Below are 20115 nucleotides of genomic sequence, written 5' to 3'. Positions count from 1 at the left end.
GAAATAAAAAAATATGCCGTCATCAAAACTACTATGAAGTTAGAGTGATTTAAAGAGTGTGGTACTAGTGCCAGATGGGAAAAGAAGAAGCTATACAAAAAACAGTATAGGAACAAATGGGTATCCATTTGGAAAAAAATGGAATTAGGTTAAGACTTCACATCATCACAAATGCCACAGAGGAGTAATGGGCTAAATGTAAAATACAAAACTACTGAAGTATTTAAAAGAAAAAAACAGGCGGGGAAGGAGTTTAGAGGGGAAGGCTTCCTAAAATTCAGACACTATAAATGATAAATAGCAGATTTGACTACATAAAATAAAAAAAATTGCAAACAAAACACTCCACAGATTTGAATCATACTGACTGGAAGAAAGCATGCAACAAGGGATTATCATCCACAGTATATATAAATCAGTATGAAAAAGAAAAGGACCCAACAGAAAGGTGCACAATGGAAAGAATAGGTTATTCAAAAAAGAAACACAAATGAACAAAGAAAACTAGAGAGGGAAAAACTCTGTAATGGTCAGCAATACACATTTTCCTCCAGATTGGAAAAATTTTTAAAGACTGATTATATCAAGTACTGCTAAAGGCATGGGGTCATAGGTACAATCATGTATTAGTATGCAAGTTCAAATGCTATAGCCTTTCTGGGAGCAATTTGGCACACCCTATTCAAAGAATATCCTCTATAACTGCATATGGGGAGAAAGATATTAATTATAAGCAAAACAATCTAATATTCATCAGTAGGAATATGATTAAATCAATCATGGTACACCTATTTACTCAGAATGACACAGTTCTGTCATTTGCACTAACGTGGGACTCTTTCCAACACAAATCATTAAAAGAAAAAAAACAAGTGGCTGGAAAAGAATATATAAATAGGATCCTTTATAAACATATTTTTAAAAAAACAATTCATTTGTTCTTGTACTAGATAAATCTTATCTCTGTACAAAAAATAGGTTTGGAACAATACAAGCAAAACTGTTAACAAATTACCTTTGGGGATGGGAATGTCTGATTTTTATTTTATGTACTTCTAGATTTATTTTTTTTAAACCACAAAGAATTTACATATTACCAAAGAAATAAAATATCCTGTCTGCTTATTCTGAGATAGTATTGGCCACTGTACAATAAGATGTGCTCTTTGAATTGTGGTTGCCAGTTATAACTGCTTTGGGTCTCTGCTTTCTCTATCATCTGTAAAATGAGACGGCTGGATTAGATGACCTCTGGTGGTGAGACATGGATTACTTTAGCTTTATGCCTAGTATCACTTGTGTCTAAGAGTATACATTTTCTTAAAAAACAAAAAAAAAATCCCAAATACAAACAAACCAAAAGACAAAAGAAAACACCAGACCAAATGAAAAACACCTTAGTGTTGATAGTATATTACGAGGCCAGAAAAGAAAATAAAGCTAAACTCTTTATCTTTTAGTTTATGGTTCCTCTAGGTAGGCATAAAAACTTACAAAGGCTTAGAACTCAATTTGTAAACACCTTTGGTCAAGTCCCATGAATACTCTATTGGTACAGAAGAGAAAAATTCAACCATGCTTCTGCCTTCAGGAAAAGTTTATCGTTACTTTGTACCTTTACAGATTGTATTCACATAGCTAACAACCTCTGATTTCCTATTTGCTTGGCTGCAAAAGAAAATGAATTTGAAAGTAAATCTGTAAGACGGCAAAGAAACATGTCTGTTTATACAGTTGTTCAGTATCTATCAACTTGGGGTGGGAAGCAGAGCTTGAATTTCCTTAACAGCAACAAAGGAGTTATTGATCTGATAAAACAGCAAAATATCTATAAGCAGAAAAAACATGACCACCTTAAAAGATACACAGGTTAGGGGCTTCCCTGGTGGCGCAGTGGTTGAGAATCTGCCTGCCAATGCAGGGGACACGGGTTCAAGCCTTGGTCTGGGAAGATCCCACATGCCGCGGAGCAACTAGGCCCGTGAGCCACAATTACTGAGCCTGTGCGTCTGGAGCCTGTGCTCCGCAACAAGAGAGGCCGCGATAGTGAGAGGCCCGCACACCGCGATGAAGAGTGGCCCCCGCTTGCCGCAACTAGAGAAAGCCCTCGCACAGAAACGAAGACCCAAAACAGCCATAAATAAATTAATAAAAAAAAAAAAAAAAAAGATACACAGGTTAAAAAAAACAGGATAATAACAAATTAGTACTTGAGGACCCTTAAATTCTGAAATAAGCTCAATCAATCCCTCTGTTACATTAATAAATATCAACTCGGAGTTAATTCAAAAGACTCTAAATGCAATATATAATATAAACATGAAGTAGAATTTATATAAGTTAACATCTTAAAAGTTCCTGAGCAGTAAAAGCAATTCATTTCTGAATAAGGTAATTATAGGAAAATATGAATATTTCTGCAATATATAAGAAATAATGTGAAGATAATCCCACCATCTTACATTCCATTAGCATGCATCAATTTCTACAGTTAAAATGAAAACAAACAAACAAAAAAGCTCAAATTTAAACTTACTCTGTGGCCATAAACAATGCTTGTATAACACTGTTCATATAACAGGTATTCCCTAGATTAATAAGACCAGTTTTCCCAGTTTCAGATTTTCCAGAAAGTCTAGACAAGCAAGATGCCAAAGAATTGGATTGAGAAGTCCAGGCACTTTGACTGAGAATCAGTTTAATCTTCTCTTCACTGGGCTTAGGAAAATCCTGTAGATCATAAAGAGGAAAAGTAGTGTAAAAATATAAACTATTTTTTGTTATTAAGTTAACACCATAAGGAAGATTCTTCCACTGACATTTAACCTTTGTTTTCTCCCACTTAGTTTGGAAATCACTGATAATACTTGAGCAGTCATCAAAAAATCGAATTACACTACATGGCAAAAATAATTATCTCCTAAAATGAATAAGTATCTCCTAAGGTAGAGTTTATCAAGCTGAGGAATACTCAAGAACCAGAAATTCAAGTCACATTTGAACTATTTATATTTCCTATTTGCCAGCAAAATGTTTTCAAAATAAACCTCTGACATCAGAGAGTATACTGCAGTGCTATTCAAAGGCTATAGAATGAGGACTTAAATTAGTACACAATTGAATAAGCTTAACAAACAATTTGCTTTCAAATTTTGTAGTGAAACTAATATCTCCTTTTCATTGAATACTAATATTTACCCAGTATTAACCCTTAGAAATAAAAGCTCAAAGTAATCAGGGAATGAAAAATGAAAGTATCTAAGCACAATGACCTCTGACTTTAAGAAATAAAACTCAATCTCATGTTTAACCATATAGAAAAATTATTACAGGATACAGTTTCTTCCTTGCTTTGCGACATACGAGATAAAATTTTAAGTGTAAGTGGTTTCAAGCATGAGTAGAGCACTGGAGAATAAGGAAAGTTGGTAAAATCATTCAGGCTTTTTCGGACTATTACCATCGAAGGTACTTAGACCTCAGAAAACATTTTCTGAAGGAACTTTAATCTTTGGATTTGATTTTGTTGTTGTTGTTGCTGATAGCTAATGGAAAGTGCTTCCCTTGGTTTAAGAGGGAGATCCTTGATTCTTCTGAGCCTATTTCAGTTATCAGAATTTTCAACATTCAGCAGTGAAGAATGACATTTAACAACAGCAATAGCTTTCATCTACGGACACAGCGACACTGCAGAAAGAGATTAACATTACTATCAAATCCATGACAAAAACCAGTTTGCAGGGCAGAAACAGAGACACAGATGTAGAGAACAAATGTATGGACACCAAGGGGGGAAAGTGGCGGGGGGTGGTGGTGGTGGGATGAACTGGGAGATTGGGATTGACGTGTATACACTAATATGTATGAAATGGGTAACTAATAAGAACCTGCTGTGTAAAAAAATAAAGTTCTAAAATTCAAAAAAATAAGTAAAAAAAAAAACAAAAAAAACAAACAAAGAAACCCTTTTATACATAAAGACATTTACTTCAGAAGTGTCAAACTGTCATACCAGTAGTACACATTAATTGCCGAACAGCCTTGTGTTCTGGGCTCAGTTTGATTTAGCTAACTCTATGGTAAAAAGAGCACGCTCTGAATTCACTTCAGATACATAAGAAGTACAGATAATGAGACCTTATATTTTATTTCAGATCTCAAAAAGGAACACTGTTAATAGAAATGATTTCTAATAACTTCTGAATACACCTAGCTGAGGCAAGTTCTTCAATTCTTTTGCTCTACCCTGATCACGCAATAAATCTACTAAGAGGAAAGTGTGCTTATTGTGACCCATTTTCAAGACAAACAGAATCAACGCTTTTTAGATCCAGTTATCTATACAAAGTTGAAAACCAGTATGTTCGCAAATATTCAAGTAAAGATTCTAAGAAATATGGACATTCATGAACAATCCATAGCAAAAATGAAATAAAAAACAGAGGAAACCTAAGTCAAATATTTTATTAAACTGTCTTTCCTTGATTCTAAGATGTATCTTACATATTTTAACATTTCTGATATTGGGATGCAACTCTGATGTATGTATTAACTTAATGTAGCATTTTTTAAAACAAATCTCCCCCAAAGGTATTACAAATTTACAGGTACACCTTATCATTGTTGGCATTGTAGAACTGAAGAAATATGGTTATTAATTTAGATTAGTTATAGTAAATAAGAGATTACTCCCTAAAAATTAATGAACCTTGATTCCAGCTGCATATTTTATTACATATAAAAGGCATATTTCCATAAAATAGTGAAATGAATAGCTGCTTATAGGACTGTTTCACCACATTCATCTATCACATCATGGGCTGCAGCTCCGCAAATACTGGTGCAACTATTATCATACCTTTATTGCTTCCAGGATAGGTTCGTAGAGATCTGGAAATCCAGAATAATGATACATCATACAGTGTATCAGTTCTGTTAATTGCACTAGGAAGGTTGTACTGGAAGGCAGACCATCACTTTTGAAGGAGTGAACCAAATTAACTACATGAGGAACAATCTGAACAGAAAAGAAGACAAACATTCCTCTATTTATACAAATTGTCAACAAATCCTCTAGCCTACAAATGGAATGCAAATGTCACATGATCAGCAAATGCTTTTCTGTATGTTTAGTCACTGCCTTTTTCTAAAAAAGTTATGAAGCTAAACATTTCTAGAATATCAAGGTAAATCTAGGTTTAAATGACATATAATTTTAATTCCATATAAGACCCCTCTCCTCATTCTTATACTCCATCTAAAACTAAGGTACAGACAAATTAAGGTACAAAATAGGAGCCTTAGTCACTGCCGCCATTCTAAAAAATGGCTTAAGTTGAAAAATGTTAGGGCTATTATATTTACCAGATTGTTCAGTAGGGAGAAAGTTTTAAAAGATAAACCCAGAATTAGCTTAAGAGCTCCATCTAGTGTGAATTTTAGATTTTTCACTTGAAAGAATTATATGGAGTGTAATTAGACATTAAGTAGACATTAAAGTCTACTTCAAAAAACCTTCAAGATAATTTATGCATGTAACTAAAATTACAGATCAGACCTCCCCGGTGGTGCAGTGGATAAGAATCCGCCTGCCAATGCTGGGGACACGGGTTCGAGCCCTGGTCCGGGAAGATCCCACATGCCGCGGAGCAACTAAGCCCGTGCGCCACAACTACTGAGCCTGTGCTCTAGAGCCCATGAGCCACAACTACTGAAGCCCGCGTGCCTAGAGCCCGTGCTCTGCAACAAGAGAAGCCACCGCAATGAGAAGCCCGCTCACCCCAACGAAGAGTAGCCCCCGCTCGCCGCAACTAAAGAAAGCCCACGCACAAAGACCCAACACAGCCATAATAAATAAATAAATAAATAAATAAATAAATAAATAAAAATAAAATGACAGCTCAGGTTACAGCAGTACCTCTCTTTAAGATAAGGGACTACCTCTATTTTAGGGACGGTGTCTTATGTAAGCATGGTTATCCTTGCTAACAATCCCCATGCCCACCTCCAAAAAGAAGAGACAGTTCTAAAACGAAAGTGAATTAGAAATTTCTCTTATTTTTAAGGAATTGGGGTTAAAAATGAAAGCGAAATCTAAAATGCTCATTGCTCATAAATATGTAGAAAACTACTAATACTGATAATAAGCACAACAATGTCCTTTCATTATAAAATTCGAATAAAAAGTCAATACAGAGCCAATCACGTATTTAAGAGGTTATTAACAAAATAAAATAAATTCTATTTTGCAGCAATGGCTCATTCCATTAGTACGGTGCTATACTTGTCTCAACTAATTATTAATTATAATTTGATACTACATATTTACAGTTCACATGTAAAAAGCATCTTCTTATTTTCTACTTGAAGAACTTTTCTGTGTAGCAACATGGGAAAATATTTATTATGTAATGTTAAATTTTAAAAGAAGGATACAAAAACTGCATATAGATTACAAATATAAATACAACCTTGTTAAAATATATAGGGAAAAAAACATCGTGATGGAAAACATAAAAACCGTAGTGTAGTGAGATTGCAGGTAATTTCACTAACTTCCTATATTGTTATATTATCTTTCTGTAAAAGTTTAATTTTATTGTAAATGAATTATACTTATTGTAAAAAAAAAAAATCTAACAATACAAACTTGTATGAAGTAAAAGAAAAAGTCTCTGTCCCACTGTCCAGTGAAAGACACTGCTTGCTGTATATCACTTCATATAATATAACATATAATATGTCATGGCATACACCATATATACCATCTAGAACTTTTCTTATTTCAACTGACAATCACCTCTTGCCTCAATTCATGCAAAACCTCCCAACTGGTCTCCCTGTTTCCACCTTTGCCCTTCTTCAGACTATTCTCAAAGTAGCCAAATGAACGAAATAAAAAGCAGTGTAGAACATTTTTTTGGTTACTAACTCGTGATAAAAGTGAAGTTATAGCTCTATGGACTTATCATCAAACAGCAGTGACAACAATTATAGTTATATCCCAATCAACTCCCTTCCTTCCTGTAGAAAGAAAATCATATTCTTAAATTAACACTGCTATTCTCATTCTGCCGTCTCTGGTTTTACTCTTATGCTTTGAGGTCTTAAATCACACTTTAGCTTTTGCACCACTTTCTTTAATCTTACCTCCAACAAAGGTATTAATCTGACCATAAAACTACCAGTTCCTAATGGTTCACTCTACTGCTATCATCTCTACATTTCAAAGCAAATCTGAATTATAATTTTGCTCCATAAAGCCATATCTATCAGATACTCTCTTGCTAAAATAGTCAGAAATCCAAAATATTGTTTCCTCAGAGGTGACAGGAGAGACAGAGATGGAAGAGAAGAGGAAAGAATTTTTAAAATGATTGTTTAATTTACAAATACCAAATCTTCTAAAAGCTAGCGTACAATCTTCCTAGTGTAGATTGGATCTCTGCAGTCAGATAATATACATAATTGTCTACTACTACATCCTATGTGGTCAAAATGATCACTGATGTGGAAATAAGACTAAGTTCTTCACAAGCATATAGATAGACATCCAAGCAGGTTATTACCTTCTAAATATCTGAAAGTTGATTTTTTTCCTGAATGAGCAAATCTAAATATTTGCAGACATTATTGTGATACTCATTAAACTTAAGTTACTATTTGAGAAAATGTGTATAACTTATTTAATTAGAAGCTTTGATATTTTCTCTTTTGTTTAAAAATTTTTTCCCACTTATAAAAAGCATACGAAAAGCAACTTGGTCCATAATAACACACACTATAATTTCAATCTCAGTTTGCTCTAAAATATTCTAAATGTATAATACAATGAATAATGATGCTGGTGATTCCAGATTATTGTTCATTCTTAGCAACTCCTAAACCTGAGTCCTTCGCTGAGTTATTTAGAGTTATAGGTGATTTAACTACCACATGATCCACTACTAAATGCCCAAGTTAATTTTAGTTGAGTAGCAGGTCAGGCTACACACAGAATGTAGAGAGTTATTAGGTCTTTGTTTTTAGACTTTACTAGGCCAGATCACAATTTTCTACTTTAGATCTAACTGTTCTTTAAATAAATGATTTAATATTTACTTATTTCAGTAGCCAAATATTTCAAAGTCAACCATTTGCCATTTCAATTACTTTTTTCAGGAAAAAAAAAGCAATACAAGGTAAGGAGATATCTTCTATCTTTTAAAAAATTGAGCAAAGAAATAGGTTTAGAGTACAGCAAAAGTGACTTTTCAGAGAGATTAAGGAATGTATGGAGAGCAATAAATATTAGAATGGATGATTTCCTTCCCAGAAATTCTGAAAATAAACCTTTTCTCAAATGGCCTATACATGATCATGCCTGAAGACAGGGAAAAATAGTTGTTTTTTTTCCCTTGGAAGATTTTGCTAGTATAGCTGCTGTATTAGCTCAAGTTTGAGTTTTGTTTGTGTAATGGATATAAGGTTATGAACTGATGATCAAGCTCACCAATTAGGGCAATGAACTGCAGAAATCACTCACCCTAAGAGATAATGTATAATGTAATTACTTGTTAGTAAGGTTTACTTCTATTAAGCCTGAAGATTTTGGAAATGAGGCACCAAGTAGCCTATGTGAGTATATAATTCTCTGAGGCTAGTTACATTTCTAGCTGACAATCAACAACTGAAATTCTGCACTTTATCAGTCTCCTTTGAATTCGTTTGTGGTGGGTCCGTATTCCTAAGATTTTAACATTGTGGGTGTGTTGATAATGAGTTTCTAGTCCTGTAAAACTGAGGATCAGACCTTGGAGGAAGCAAGTAACCACATAAACCACTGCTTTCCTGTGATCCCCTAGGTAGAAAAATGGACAGGTTCCCAAAATAACATTTTGTCATTTTTTACCTGCAATAACTGATAATCAAATAATCAAAATCAAATCAAATCAAAAGCAGTGATGTAGCTGCTGTAGTTAAAAGTGGTAGGATTCTGGTTATATTTTAAAGGTGGAATCAACAGAATTTGTAGGATATGGGCTGAAAGAGAATGAAAAGCCCTAATTCTGGGGCAACAAAACAAAGACTTATGGTTTCATGCTTCTGAAATTCTAAAGCAGTCAGTGGTTTTAAACCATTTTTCTCCTACACTGTTCACCTGTGCAACAGACAACCAACAGTGACACTGACATGTGACATCTCTCATGTACAAGAGTAACTTTTAACTTTCAATTGCTGGTTGTGATTGCAAGTGGAGCAATTTTGGTGAGACCCAAAACATTCTAAAAACATACTCTTTGGAAGGAAATCTCACAATCTCAATTTTAAAAGGAATCATAAAGCTACACGAAAATAGTTAAGGATTTAGGACCAACCTACAATCTTTTCACAAATACAAATGTGACTCAATATTAAATTGAAATTTTAAAACAAGTCTTTTCGGTGTAGAAAGCTTGTGTCATAACTTACCAAATGGAACGCCTCTGGAGAATGCTGAAAACTAAGCAGCATGTGAGAAAGAACTGTGAGAGCACCGGGTCTCACAAGAGGAAACCAAAGCCGATTAAAAACCTGCAGAAAAGATAAGACATCCATTTTAAGAGTTGGTAGGGAAATAATTAATCCAATCAGTGGTTATTTTCCTAGGGCCAAAAATTATTTGTGTGAATATCCCCTTTCCTGAGAAGTTCTGTCATAACATATGTTATTAAATTCTGGGAAAGGGAGAAAGTTGGGAAATAATATGACAGAGATCAAGAGAATATCATGACCTAACCAACTCTGAAAACTCCCTGATCAAATAAAAATCTGTCAAACCATGTTTACAAGGTGATAGCTCCCTGGTCCTTTATTCATTCAATTCGTTCAGCAAATACTTATTGACCACCTACTGCTGCTTGGCACTATTCTAAGTACTGGAGATACAATGGTAGATTAAAAAAAAAGAAATCTCTGATCTTACAGGGCTTACTGTCTAGAGGGTGAGTAGCGACAATAAAAAGTAACATGGGAGAGAAATGCTATGAAAGCAGGGTATGTTGAAGAGGGAGTGCTGAGTGGCAAAAAGATCTGCTATTTTATATACGGAATTTAAAAAATGCATCGTGATAAAGGTGATACCTGACTTCAAAAAACTGAAAGGAATGAGAGTAAGTCTGACAGATAACTGGGAGAAGAGCGTAATAAGCAGAGCAAAGGCCCTGAGGCCTCCACCCTGGTGGACTAGAGATATAACAACGAGGGCAGTGTAAGTAAAGCACAGAGACGGAGGCAATAATAGTGGGAGACCGGATGAGAGAAGTAGCTAGCAGTGGGCCAGATCAGGTAGGACCTTGTGTGACACCTGAAGAGGACCAAGGGCAGGAGCTGCAAGGCTACTGCAATCAATATAGCAAGGGGTGATGATTACTTTGGACCAGGGTGGTAGTGATGTAGCTGGTTACAAGTGGTAGAATTCGGGATATATTTTAAAGGTGGAGTCAACAGGATTTGTAAGATATGGGCTGAGAGAGAATGAAAAGAGACAAGAATAGCTTCAAGGTTTTGGGCCTGAGCATGTAGAAGGATGAAGCAGTCATTTAAGATGGGGAAGACCAGGTCTGGGAGGGAAAAATCAGGGGTTAGATTGTGGATAAGTTGAACTTGAGATCCAACTGTCTAAGCTGGATAAGTGAATATGGAGTCCATGGGAGAATAATGGACTAGAAATATAAACCTGGCAGTCATTAACTTAGAGACATTATTTAAAGCCATGCGTCACTATAAGTATGGACTGAGAAGAAAGTGAACCAGAGATGCGATTCTAAGGCACTCTAAAGTTAGAAAGATCCACTACAGGAGACTGAGAAGCCAGGGAACTAGGACAAAAATCAGGAGAGTATAATGTCCTGGAAACTAAGGCAGGAAAGTGTTTCAAGAGGGAGTGATCAACTATGTCAAATGACTAACAGGTCAGCGAGAGAGGGCTTGAGAAATAACTCCTGAGTTAAGCAACACTGGAAAGCACTGGTGTCAAAGACAGCTTTGGCAGAATAACGGTGGTAAAAGTTTGATTAGTTGGGATTCAAGAGATAACGGGAGGAATTTGTTTTCATAATAAATACCTGAAAACAGCAAAATTATTTTAATTACCTAATCTTAAGCAGCATTTTAAATTTCTAAAGCCCATTCAAAAGAAAACCAAAAACAAGACCATATTCAAAATTAGACACTTTAAAGGGGACAACCCAAAGATGAAAAGACTTATTATATGGGTCCATATGTTCCCATAGATTTATACACTCCCACTTACTAGTTCTATCTTCAGTAAAGTAACATCTATCAAAATAGTAAACTTCTGGACAGCCGCCAGTCCTTTCAGGAGTGCAATCACCCATGTGTCTACATGCTGAGCCAACGGCCAGGACAGCCAGTCAATCATTCTGAAAATTGAAGGAAAACAAAACTATCAGCATTGAAAATATCTTTAACATTATTTAGTTAAGAATAACAGGAGTTATAATCACTCACTTTGTGACTCAAGTAAACTGAGCTTGCTTGTGAAAAGTACTATTCAAGATGCAGAAATGACTATTATGGGTGCTAGAACTCAAGGAGTTTCCAATCTTGTAAGCTGACAGTTTCTTATATAACATATTTGCATAAAAAGAATTTCTGATAAACAATCATTTTGCATAAATGCAAAGTTTTAAACATGCTATATAGTGGTATCAATAATTTATTAGGCAAATTTACTCTAAGGAGAACAGTTAAAATACGGCTATCTGGGACTTTCCTGGTGGTACAGTGGTTAAGAATCCGTCTTTCAATGCAGGGGACACTGGTTCAATCCCTGGTTAGGGAACTAAGATCCCACATGCCACGGGGCAACTAAGCCCGAGTGCTGCAACTACTGAGCCCATACGCCACAGCTACCGAGCCTACACCACAACTAGAGAGAAGCCCGTGCACTGCAATGAAGAGCCCATGTGCCGCAACTAAGACCAGATGCAGCCAATAAATAAATAAATAAATATCAAGAAAACAAAAATATGGCTATCTGAACTGAGACATACAGATACGAACCAAAATTTCTCCTTTCTGGTGATTACAGTCTAAATATGAAATGCAGTGTTAAAAAAGACTATATTTTGAATTGTGAAACAGGTCTCTTCATCCCTTTCAAAATCTTACCATACAAAGACAACAAAAAGAAACTTCAAATAGATAAAAGGGCACCACATGTGTAAATACTGAAATGGCCTCATTTTGTAATAATGAGTGTTTTTCTTTTTGAGTACCAATCCCGTTTAATGGAAATAAAGATAAAGTAATATGGGGTATGATGGAGACTATCCTTAATGTTAAACACCAACCACAATGAAAAAGACTGCTATGACTCTTTTGGAAAGCAACTGGGCCAAATGTTCATATTATTTGATCCAGTAATCCAAATGGGAGGACTATATAATAAAAAAAATAGTAAAACAAACCAGGTTTTTAAAGTCAGAATGATATGGTTTAAAAATCTCAATTCACCATTTATTAGCTGGGGAACCCTAAATACTAATGTAAGTTATTTAACTTCTTTGTGTCTCAGTTCCTTATCTGTAGATTACGGATAAATTTTACAGGACCGATGTGAAGGTTAAATGAGTTAATACACTGGAAATACTGTGAATGTCTTTCTTCCAAATATTTACACATGTGGCAATAAACAAATACTCTGATTGTACAAAATGTAAAATATAAATACTAAGTACATAAACACGGGGCCCAAAGAGCAACTAACATGTCAAAAGGACTGACTTTCATATTGATATGTTATAAATTATCTATCAATACATGAACACTGGAGTGTTACCTTTATTAAGGTTTTTGCTCTTAAGATTAAAATGTTCCATCAGACATTAAGAGTGGCTCCAAAGTTCAAACTCATTTTACTACAAGTTATCTGTATGTTCTCTCTGCTCCCTGCACACATTTTATCTCCCTTCTTGTTTTTCTGGCCAACAATGATGGTTGTAAGTCATTAAAGTAGTCCCTAACAGCTGTTCCACGTCTCTCAGCTATTGTTAGCCTTGTTTTCACAAGTCTGTGGCCACTCTAAGTACATGAAGTAGAAACTAGAGACACTTGCATTTGTGTACAAAGAGTATATTCACTGCATCACTGCTTGTGATACAGAAAAAATGCAAATTATCTAAATGTCCATCATAAGGAAATGGCTAAATATACTATGGTATTGATACTATGAAATATTATGTTGAGTTTTAAAAGATGAGATAGATCAATATGAATCTATCCACAGGGATCTAACACAGAAAGATCTGAGATATTGTTGAATTAAAAAAGAAAAAAATGCCGGTAAATCTTTTTAAAACTGTTTTTTGTTTGTTTAAAAGAAAACATATGAGTACATATTGTATATATATTTTTTAGCATAAATATGTACACAAAAAAACATGTGGTTTAGAGAAGGAGTATATGTGAGCACATCTCTTTGGCTGTATGGACTCTTCCCCGTGGGGAGCAAAGTCCCAGAGTAGAACCAGGTTGGGCTCTCTAGCACACAGGGCCCGAGGCCAGAACTCCCTTTAGCTCAGGTCTAAGGGGAGTATCAGTAAAGAGTGAGGGGGGCAGAGTACAAAATTCGACTTGGCCATGGCTTTTCATCATCTCTAATCACCCAATCAGCCTTTTCCTCCATCCTCTCCATTTCTAGCCTCCCATCTCGTAAGCCTCTAGTCTTTATCTTATGCCATGTGTACCCAATCTCCTAACCACCCTAAAGATACTTCAAGTCAGAAGTAACACAAATTAGAAGCCACTCATTCAAAAATATTTGAGTATCTATTATATAATAGGCACTGTGTTAAGTGCTAAAAATATAATAGTAAAATATGGTTTCTGCCCTCAAACTGATAAGGAAAGTTAGGAAATTTTCAACAGTCACACAATTAATAAGTAGTAGTACTGGTATCTGAACTAAGCTCTGCTGGCGTAAAAGGCAGCATCTTTGGCTACACTTTAATTATATTCTAGCATTGCTTCAATTTGATTGGACTTACATATGCTCCAATCCTCTCAGACAAAGGCACTATAGAATCAGTTATTTTTATGGTTAACTACAGTAATCTTATCCACCATGTATTGGTTACAATTTGAATTTTAAGGACACTTAACTCTGATAGGCTGATTTAATTTCTTACTATTTAAAGAACAGTTAGCTAGTTGTAATAAATCTTCTTTCCTCCGTTAGATTGTGGGCTTAAGAACAGCGATCTTGTTGTTTTGTTTTTTAATCTTTAATCTTTGATCTGCATTAAAATGGAGCTCAAATTTGTTGAATAAATGAAACCATTTCTCTCTATAGCCAAAAAAACGTACATGCAATTTGAAAAATCTTAAAATTGGCAATATTATGAAAGGCCACAAAATAGATTTAATCTTAATTTGTAGAGCATAAAGCCAATTTTCACTTTATTGTAGGTAGCAGCTTAAGGGCTAGATCCAGCCTTCAGTTTTATTTGTTCCAATGTTTTAAAAATTAGAAAACTCCACATAAAAACTGGATTTCAGTCTCCTTTTGAAAAATCAGATTAGCAACACTGAACTCAAATTTCCCTGTGATAACAAGACAACTGGAGTTGAGGATCAGCTTTCTCTTTTAGAAAATGCTTGTGTACCATTCCCTATTATTTCAGTTACCCCGGCCTATTTCATACTTTAATGTTACTATCTGGTTCTTGTACAATATCTGCATTTGCATTTCTTTGGATTACAGAAAATGACAGTAAAGCATGACAAGTGCTATGTGTGGGGAAGCGTAGAGTATGGGGGAGTAGAAGGTGGGAGTGTGATAAAAGTAAACATTACTATTCTTTTCAATTACATTTGCAATACAAGAATAATTACTCCAGGTATATTATAAGTTAAATAGGATCATGTCAGATAAATTGGAAATGCAACGGAAACTGGATCACAACTTTCCATAGAAACATAGGTAAAAATTAATTTCCAAATATATCTTAAAAATAAATTCGTAAATTGGACACTATGGTTGTTTTGAAGAGGTTAAAAAATTAAGACTAAGAGTGCCATACAGAACATTATAAATAAACTATAAGAAAAAAAAAAGAGAGGAAAAAAAGACTAAATGCTAGAGAGCGAGAATTGTACACATGTAGCTTTCTGAGAACCCAAAATAAATACTTAAGTTTACAGGTTACCTGATGACTGTAATTTATAACAGGTGCACAGAAACCACTGTTCTAAATCCTTACATTTTAGGGGACTTCCAAGGTGGTCCAGTGGTAAAGAATCTGCCTTACAATGCAGGGGATGCGGGTTCCTGTCTTCTTCTCGAACTAAGATCCCACATGCCACAGGGCAACTAAGCCTGCACACCACAACTACTGAGCTCATGCGCCTCAACTAGAGAGCCTGTGTGCCACAACTACAGAGCCCACGTGCCACAACTAGAGAAGAGAAACCCCACACACCACAACTAGAGAGAAGCCCACGCACCACAACTAAGACCTGACACAGCCAAAAATAAATAAATAAATCCTTACATTTTATTTAAATGTGCTATGCACACACACATATATGTGCACATAGGAAAATAGAAAAAAATTATAAAACAAAACCAGACAGATATGAAACAAGAACAGGAAGATAGGAAAAGCTCAATTAGAAAAATACAGTCATTGAAATAAAGAAACTCAATAACTGGAATAATCTCTATAAATGGGTACCTTTGAAGGAAAAACTAGTAAATTGTAAGACAGTATTGATGCTCTTCCCCTTAGATCCCCACAAGGTCTGCACCCTCATTTCCTTCATATCTTTACTTCAGGGTCACCTTCTCAGTGAGGCCTTCCTCATCTATCTTATTTAAAATTGCAAACCATTCCCCATGCTTTCTTGCTTTCCTATCTACTTTTTTCCAAAAACACTCATCACTATCCAACATAAGAAATTATTTTACTTACCATACTTAATGAAATCTAAAACAAAATCAGTTTTAGGATGTAAAACTTAGTTTATGTACCACTAAGGCAAGAAAAGTCCTGCAATCTAAACCAGAACACCAATGACTGTACCTTTCCACATTTTAGCATCTCTGAGATCAGGATGCAACTCTTCAAATATGTTACTGATATTGCCTGCCTGCCTCCCCAGCTAGAAGCCCGTTAGGATAGATATTTCTACCCATTTGTTCAATGAGGTTTTTAAACACTGCTTGGCACTCATGGTAAGTGCTCAATAAATGTGACCTGAATAGCTGAAAGAACGAATGATTGAATTAATAAAAGCACAAGAGTTCTGAGAAGTAAAAATAACATTAAGTTTACACCTAGAAATATAAGAATAAAACTGCAAAACATCAAGGGTAAAGAGAAAAGCATAAACATTACCAGAAGACCCTAACTAGGAAGACCCTAACTCACAAAGGAACGATAATCAAATTGACTGCAGACTCCACATCAGCAACAATAGATGCCAGAAGACAATGCAGTATTATTTTCAAAATGCTAAGAGAAAATGACTATCAAAATTAGAATTCTGTATCTTGCCAAATCATCTACTTGGGAATAAGCAAGAAAAAAACCACATTTCAAACAAAGGCTAAGAAAGTATTACCCAGAGGTCCTGGTTGAAAGAGAAAGTAAAAGTATATACTAAGTAAAAGTATATACTTAGAAAAAAAAAGATCCCAGAAGGAGGAAATAGGTTGCAGGCAACAATACTGAGCAAAGAAATTAGTAAAATATATTGATAATCCAACCAACTCCTGACGGTACAGTAAGTGTATACGTGTGCTATATTTTTGGAATTTTAGAAAGCTGAATTGAAAACAGATTTGTGAGTTACTGGATGCCTGTCAGGCCTATAGTAAGGTGAACAATTCATTTCAATTAATTTGGGGAGTCTTTATATATTTGATTCCACAATTTCAGGTTTAGACATTTCCCTAAGTTTTTCATTACCCAGAAAATACAGCAAAATATCTCCTCCTCCCAAATCTACAATTACCATCTGTGGTGTTGTGAAGAAGTACCTGCAAAGAGCCTGGGTCATACTCGCATCTTTTACGTTGGGGTCCGTCGTAAGGCTCCTGATGAGCACTGTGATCATCTGGAGAGGAATGTGCTGCACAAGGCTTGCCAGTGCCACGGAAGGCTCAAAGGAGGCGTCTGTTTCTCAATGGAAAAGAAAAAGGAACATGGCAACAAGGTTCAAGGGGGAGTGTTTCGAGAGAGCAACAATTTACCACCCCTCCACCAAGCAGCTGTTACACTCCATCTCATGGGTAGACGCTCACATACAAGGAATGTGAAACTGCAGAAACGAGAGATTAAGAGTAGTACTTCGACAGAACTACTGCTACATAAAAACTATTCTTCATTATGGCCATATTTAGTCTGTAAATTACTTTGTTTTCTTGCATTCTTTAATATTGTTATTGTCGTGCTAAAATACTCATTTGTAAAGCAGTAGTCAGAAAAGAAATGCAAGGTGTCATTTAAATTCCCACTTTAGATCCTCCAAAGTAACTTACCCCTATTAATTATAGTAGTCATCACATTGTTCTAAGGAAAATTTTTTAAATCACTTAAAGAAGTAGAAACTAAGATGAATTTTGGGGGGACTTTGCTTAAACTACATGAAAATTAAGCAAATCCAAGATGAGCACCTTTACTGCTACAGCTGAAAAAGTTCTGGGGAAATCGAACTGTTCTAGCAACACAGGCAATACATGAAAAATTACAATTAAAAAATAAACCAAAACTCAGACAATGCAAATATATAGTTGGTAATTCTTTCATAAATGTACTTAATTCATCAGGAAAGCATGGAGCCTGTTAAAACTCTACTCTTATTTCTGATTCTCAACATAAAAGGAGGATACCTCCTTCACAAGTCCAATTTCGAACAACAGCCAGAGAACAACTGTGCCAAGCAGACAGGGAGTGAACACAGTTTTGGATCTACTGTTTCACAACTTACAGAGCTGGAAGCTCCATGTCCGAACAAGGAATGCAAACATACAGGTAAAATTCCCGGGTGAGAAAGCATTTTCCTGCTAAGTATCACCTGATCCCTCCCGGATTTCTAAGGACACGATCCGTGGGCTATTGACACCTGGAGCGCAAAAACACCTATTTAAGCCTTCATACTCTTTCCCTTCACTCATCCACCTGTATCTACTCTCACAAACTACTGAAGACATTAAATGTCAATATTCAACAACGACACAGTTAACTAGGATAATCTAATAATAAATGGCACACAGTCCATGAATTAAAAAATGGAAAAATTAAGAAACTGAGGAAAAACTCATGATGGCAAGATGACAGACTCATAGTACAATAATGATACGGTAAACATTATTATGCGGCCATTAGTCACTAATGAATAGAAGCTTTTACATAGTAGCTGTCATCTTCAAAGCATTCCATAACCTGAGCAGAAGCTGGGTAGTTAAGCAACTTGTTTGCTGCCAAAGGTCTTAGACCTCGACGTTCTCAACCTCTAAACTGGAAACACTGCCCGTTTTTTAATGTCCAAAGTGACAGCCTGAATAGGGCAGTGAATAAGAATTTGGATGAAGGTGTTAAGATCTCCTCTCCCATTAAGATGTTTTCAGAGCAGGGAAACAAACACGGTGTGTACGTAAGAGACACACACTAAATTTCCAAGAGAGATTTTCTCGGAATGTCATGACCCTTACCTGTGGAAGAGATGCTTGCAAAAACTTCTTGCAGGGAAGGCAGCAAGGTGGAGGGCTCGGCCTTCCAGATGTTCTGGAGCAAGTTACTCACTTTTGTCACCTGCGAGACATATTCCCGCAGCTCCTTCTCCTGGGTGGACACGCACTGGAAGTGGCCTATCGTGCGAACCAGCTGTTGGCAGAAGGTGATGGACAGTTTCCCCTTGGGGATGCACTGCACGAAGTCGGCCAGGAGGTCGCTCAGTCGGGCGCAAAGCTGCGGCTCCGGCCTCTCGCACACCATCCGCAGCACCTCCACCTGCAGCAGGCTGAAGAGGTCCAGCACCGACGGGCAGCTCATGATCAGCTTCAGGCCGTTGTGAATGTAGTCCAGGATGGCTACGTCCTTCCTGTCCAGCGAGTGGTAGCCCTGCTGGAGGAGGCCCAGCACGAACGTCTTGTTGAAGAAGGACTCGAACTCTGGCCGGTGGTAGCGCGCGTAGGCCTCCAGCACTTGGTGGCCCACCTGCCGCTGAAAGAGGTCCTGGCCCTCCAAGATGAGCCGCGTCGTCAGGTCAAACATGGCCTCGCACTGCGCCTCGTCCAGCCAATGCTCCGCCGACTCCACCACCTTCCGCACGATCACCCGCTTGAGGGGCAGCGGGTGCGAAGAACTCACCAGGCCCTCCAGGATCTTGTCCATTGTCGCCACGCTGTAAGGCCTGGCCCAGGAGGGAAGGAGCGGGCGGCCACGGCCCCGAGGTGGGCCAGGAGAGCCCCGGGGCGGAGGTGAACTTGGAGCGCAGCAGCAGCAGCGGGACCGACCACCGCCACCGCCGCCTCAGTAGCCACATTTATCGGGCAGGCGGGCCCATCCAAGCCCGGGCGGGAGTTGGCAAGCCTGGGGCGCGTAAGAACCGGCACCGCCCGCGATGGGCCTAAGAAGCCAGAGGCCCGCACTCCGCCGCCGCCCCGGGCCCGCGGTCCCTCTCAGCATCAGCTCGGAGGGGCCAGCGGGGTCCCCCGGCGGCTGTGGGTGCTCAGGGGCCGGGGCTGCGAGCCGGTGGGTGAGGAAGCGCGCCTCCGCGTTCTGCGGCAGCTGTGGGCGTCCGGGCTCCGGCAGGTCGTGGGATGAAACCCGCCCCGGGTTGAGTCAGGAGCCGCTGTCACGGACGGTGCCGGATCAGCCGGGGAGAAGAGGAGGTGGACACCCTTGACCCGGATTCAGAAGGTCCGGCAAACAGGAAGTGAAGGACGTCGGAACCTCCGGAAAAGCCCGCCCGTCCGCCCTTCGCCCCGCCCCACTCCTTTCCTCCCTCCCCTCTCACCGTCCTCCGCCCACAATCGCCTCCTCCCTCCCGGGCCGCGCTGGGACGACCTCGCTGACCCGCAGCCTAGCTGCTGCGCAGGCGCGGCTGCCTCTGGCTGAGTGAGGC

The 20115-nt window shown here is 37.6% G+C and overlaps 1 protein-coding gene and 1 long non-coding RNA gene across 3 annotated transcripts in view; both read right to left on the bottom strand.

The window, feature by feature from the left end:
* USP38 (ubiquitin specific peptidase 38) overlaps window positions 1–19887 on the bottom strand; it is a 32405-nt gene extending 12518 nt beyond the window's left edge. Inside the window, exons 1-6 of one of the 2 annotated variants that reach the window (XM_082390009.1) lie at window positions 18701–19887; window positions 17027–17168; window positions 11273–11402; window positions 9451–9552; window positions 4859–5017; window positions 2537–2730 (exon numbers count right to left, since the gene is read on the bottom strand). In XM_082390009.1, coding sequence (XP_082246135.1) covers window positions 2537–2730; window positions 4859–5017; window positions 9451–9552; window positions 11273–11402; window positions 17027–17168; window positions 18701–19382 — 1409 coding nt within the window. In that variant the 5' untranslated portion in view covers window positions 19383–19887. The remainder of the gene's footprint in view (window positions 1–2536; window positions 2731–4858; window positions 5018–9450; window positions 9553–11272; window positions 11403–17026; window positions 17169–18700) is intronic. The other variant, XM_082390010.1, reaches the window with a different exon arrangement.
* The window catches only part of LOC309627831, a 190789-nt gene that overhangs the window by 32871 nt on the left and 137803 nt on the right, over window positions 1–20115 (bottom strand). The window lies entirely within an intron of this gene.

The sequence above is a fragment of the Balaenoptera borealis genome (genome assembly GCF_965194805.1).
Source record: "Balaenoptera borealis genome assembly, chromosome: 4".
Classification (NCBI taxonomy): domain Eukaryota; kingdom Metazoa; phylum Chordata; class Mammalia; order Artiodactyla; family Balaenopteridae; genus Balaenoptera; species Balaenoptera borealis.
This window is presented reverse-complemented; position numbering and strand designations above follow the sequence as displayed.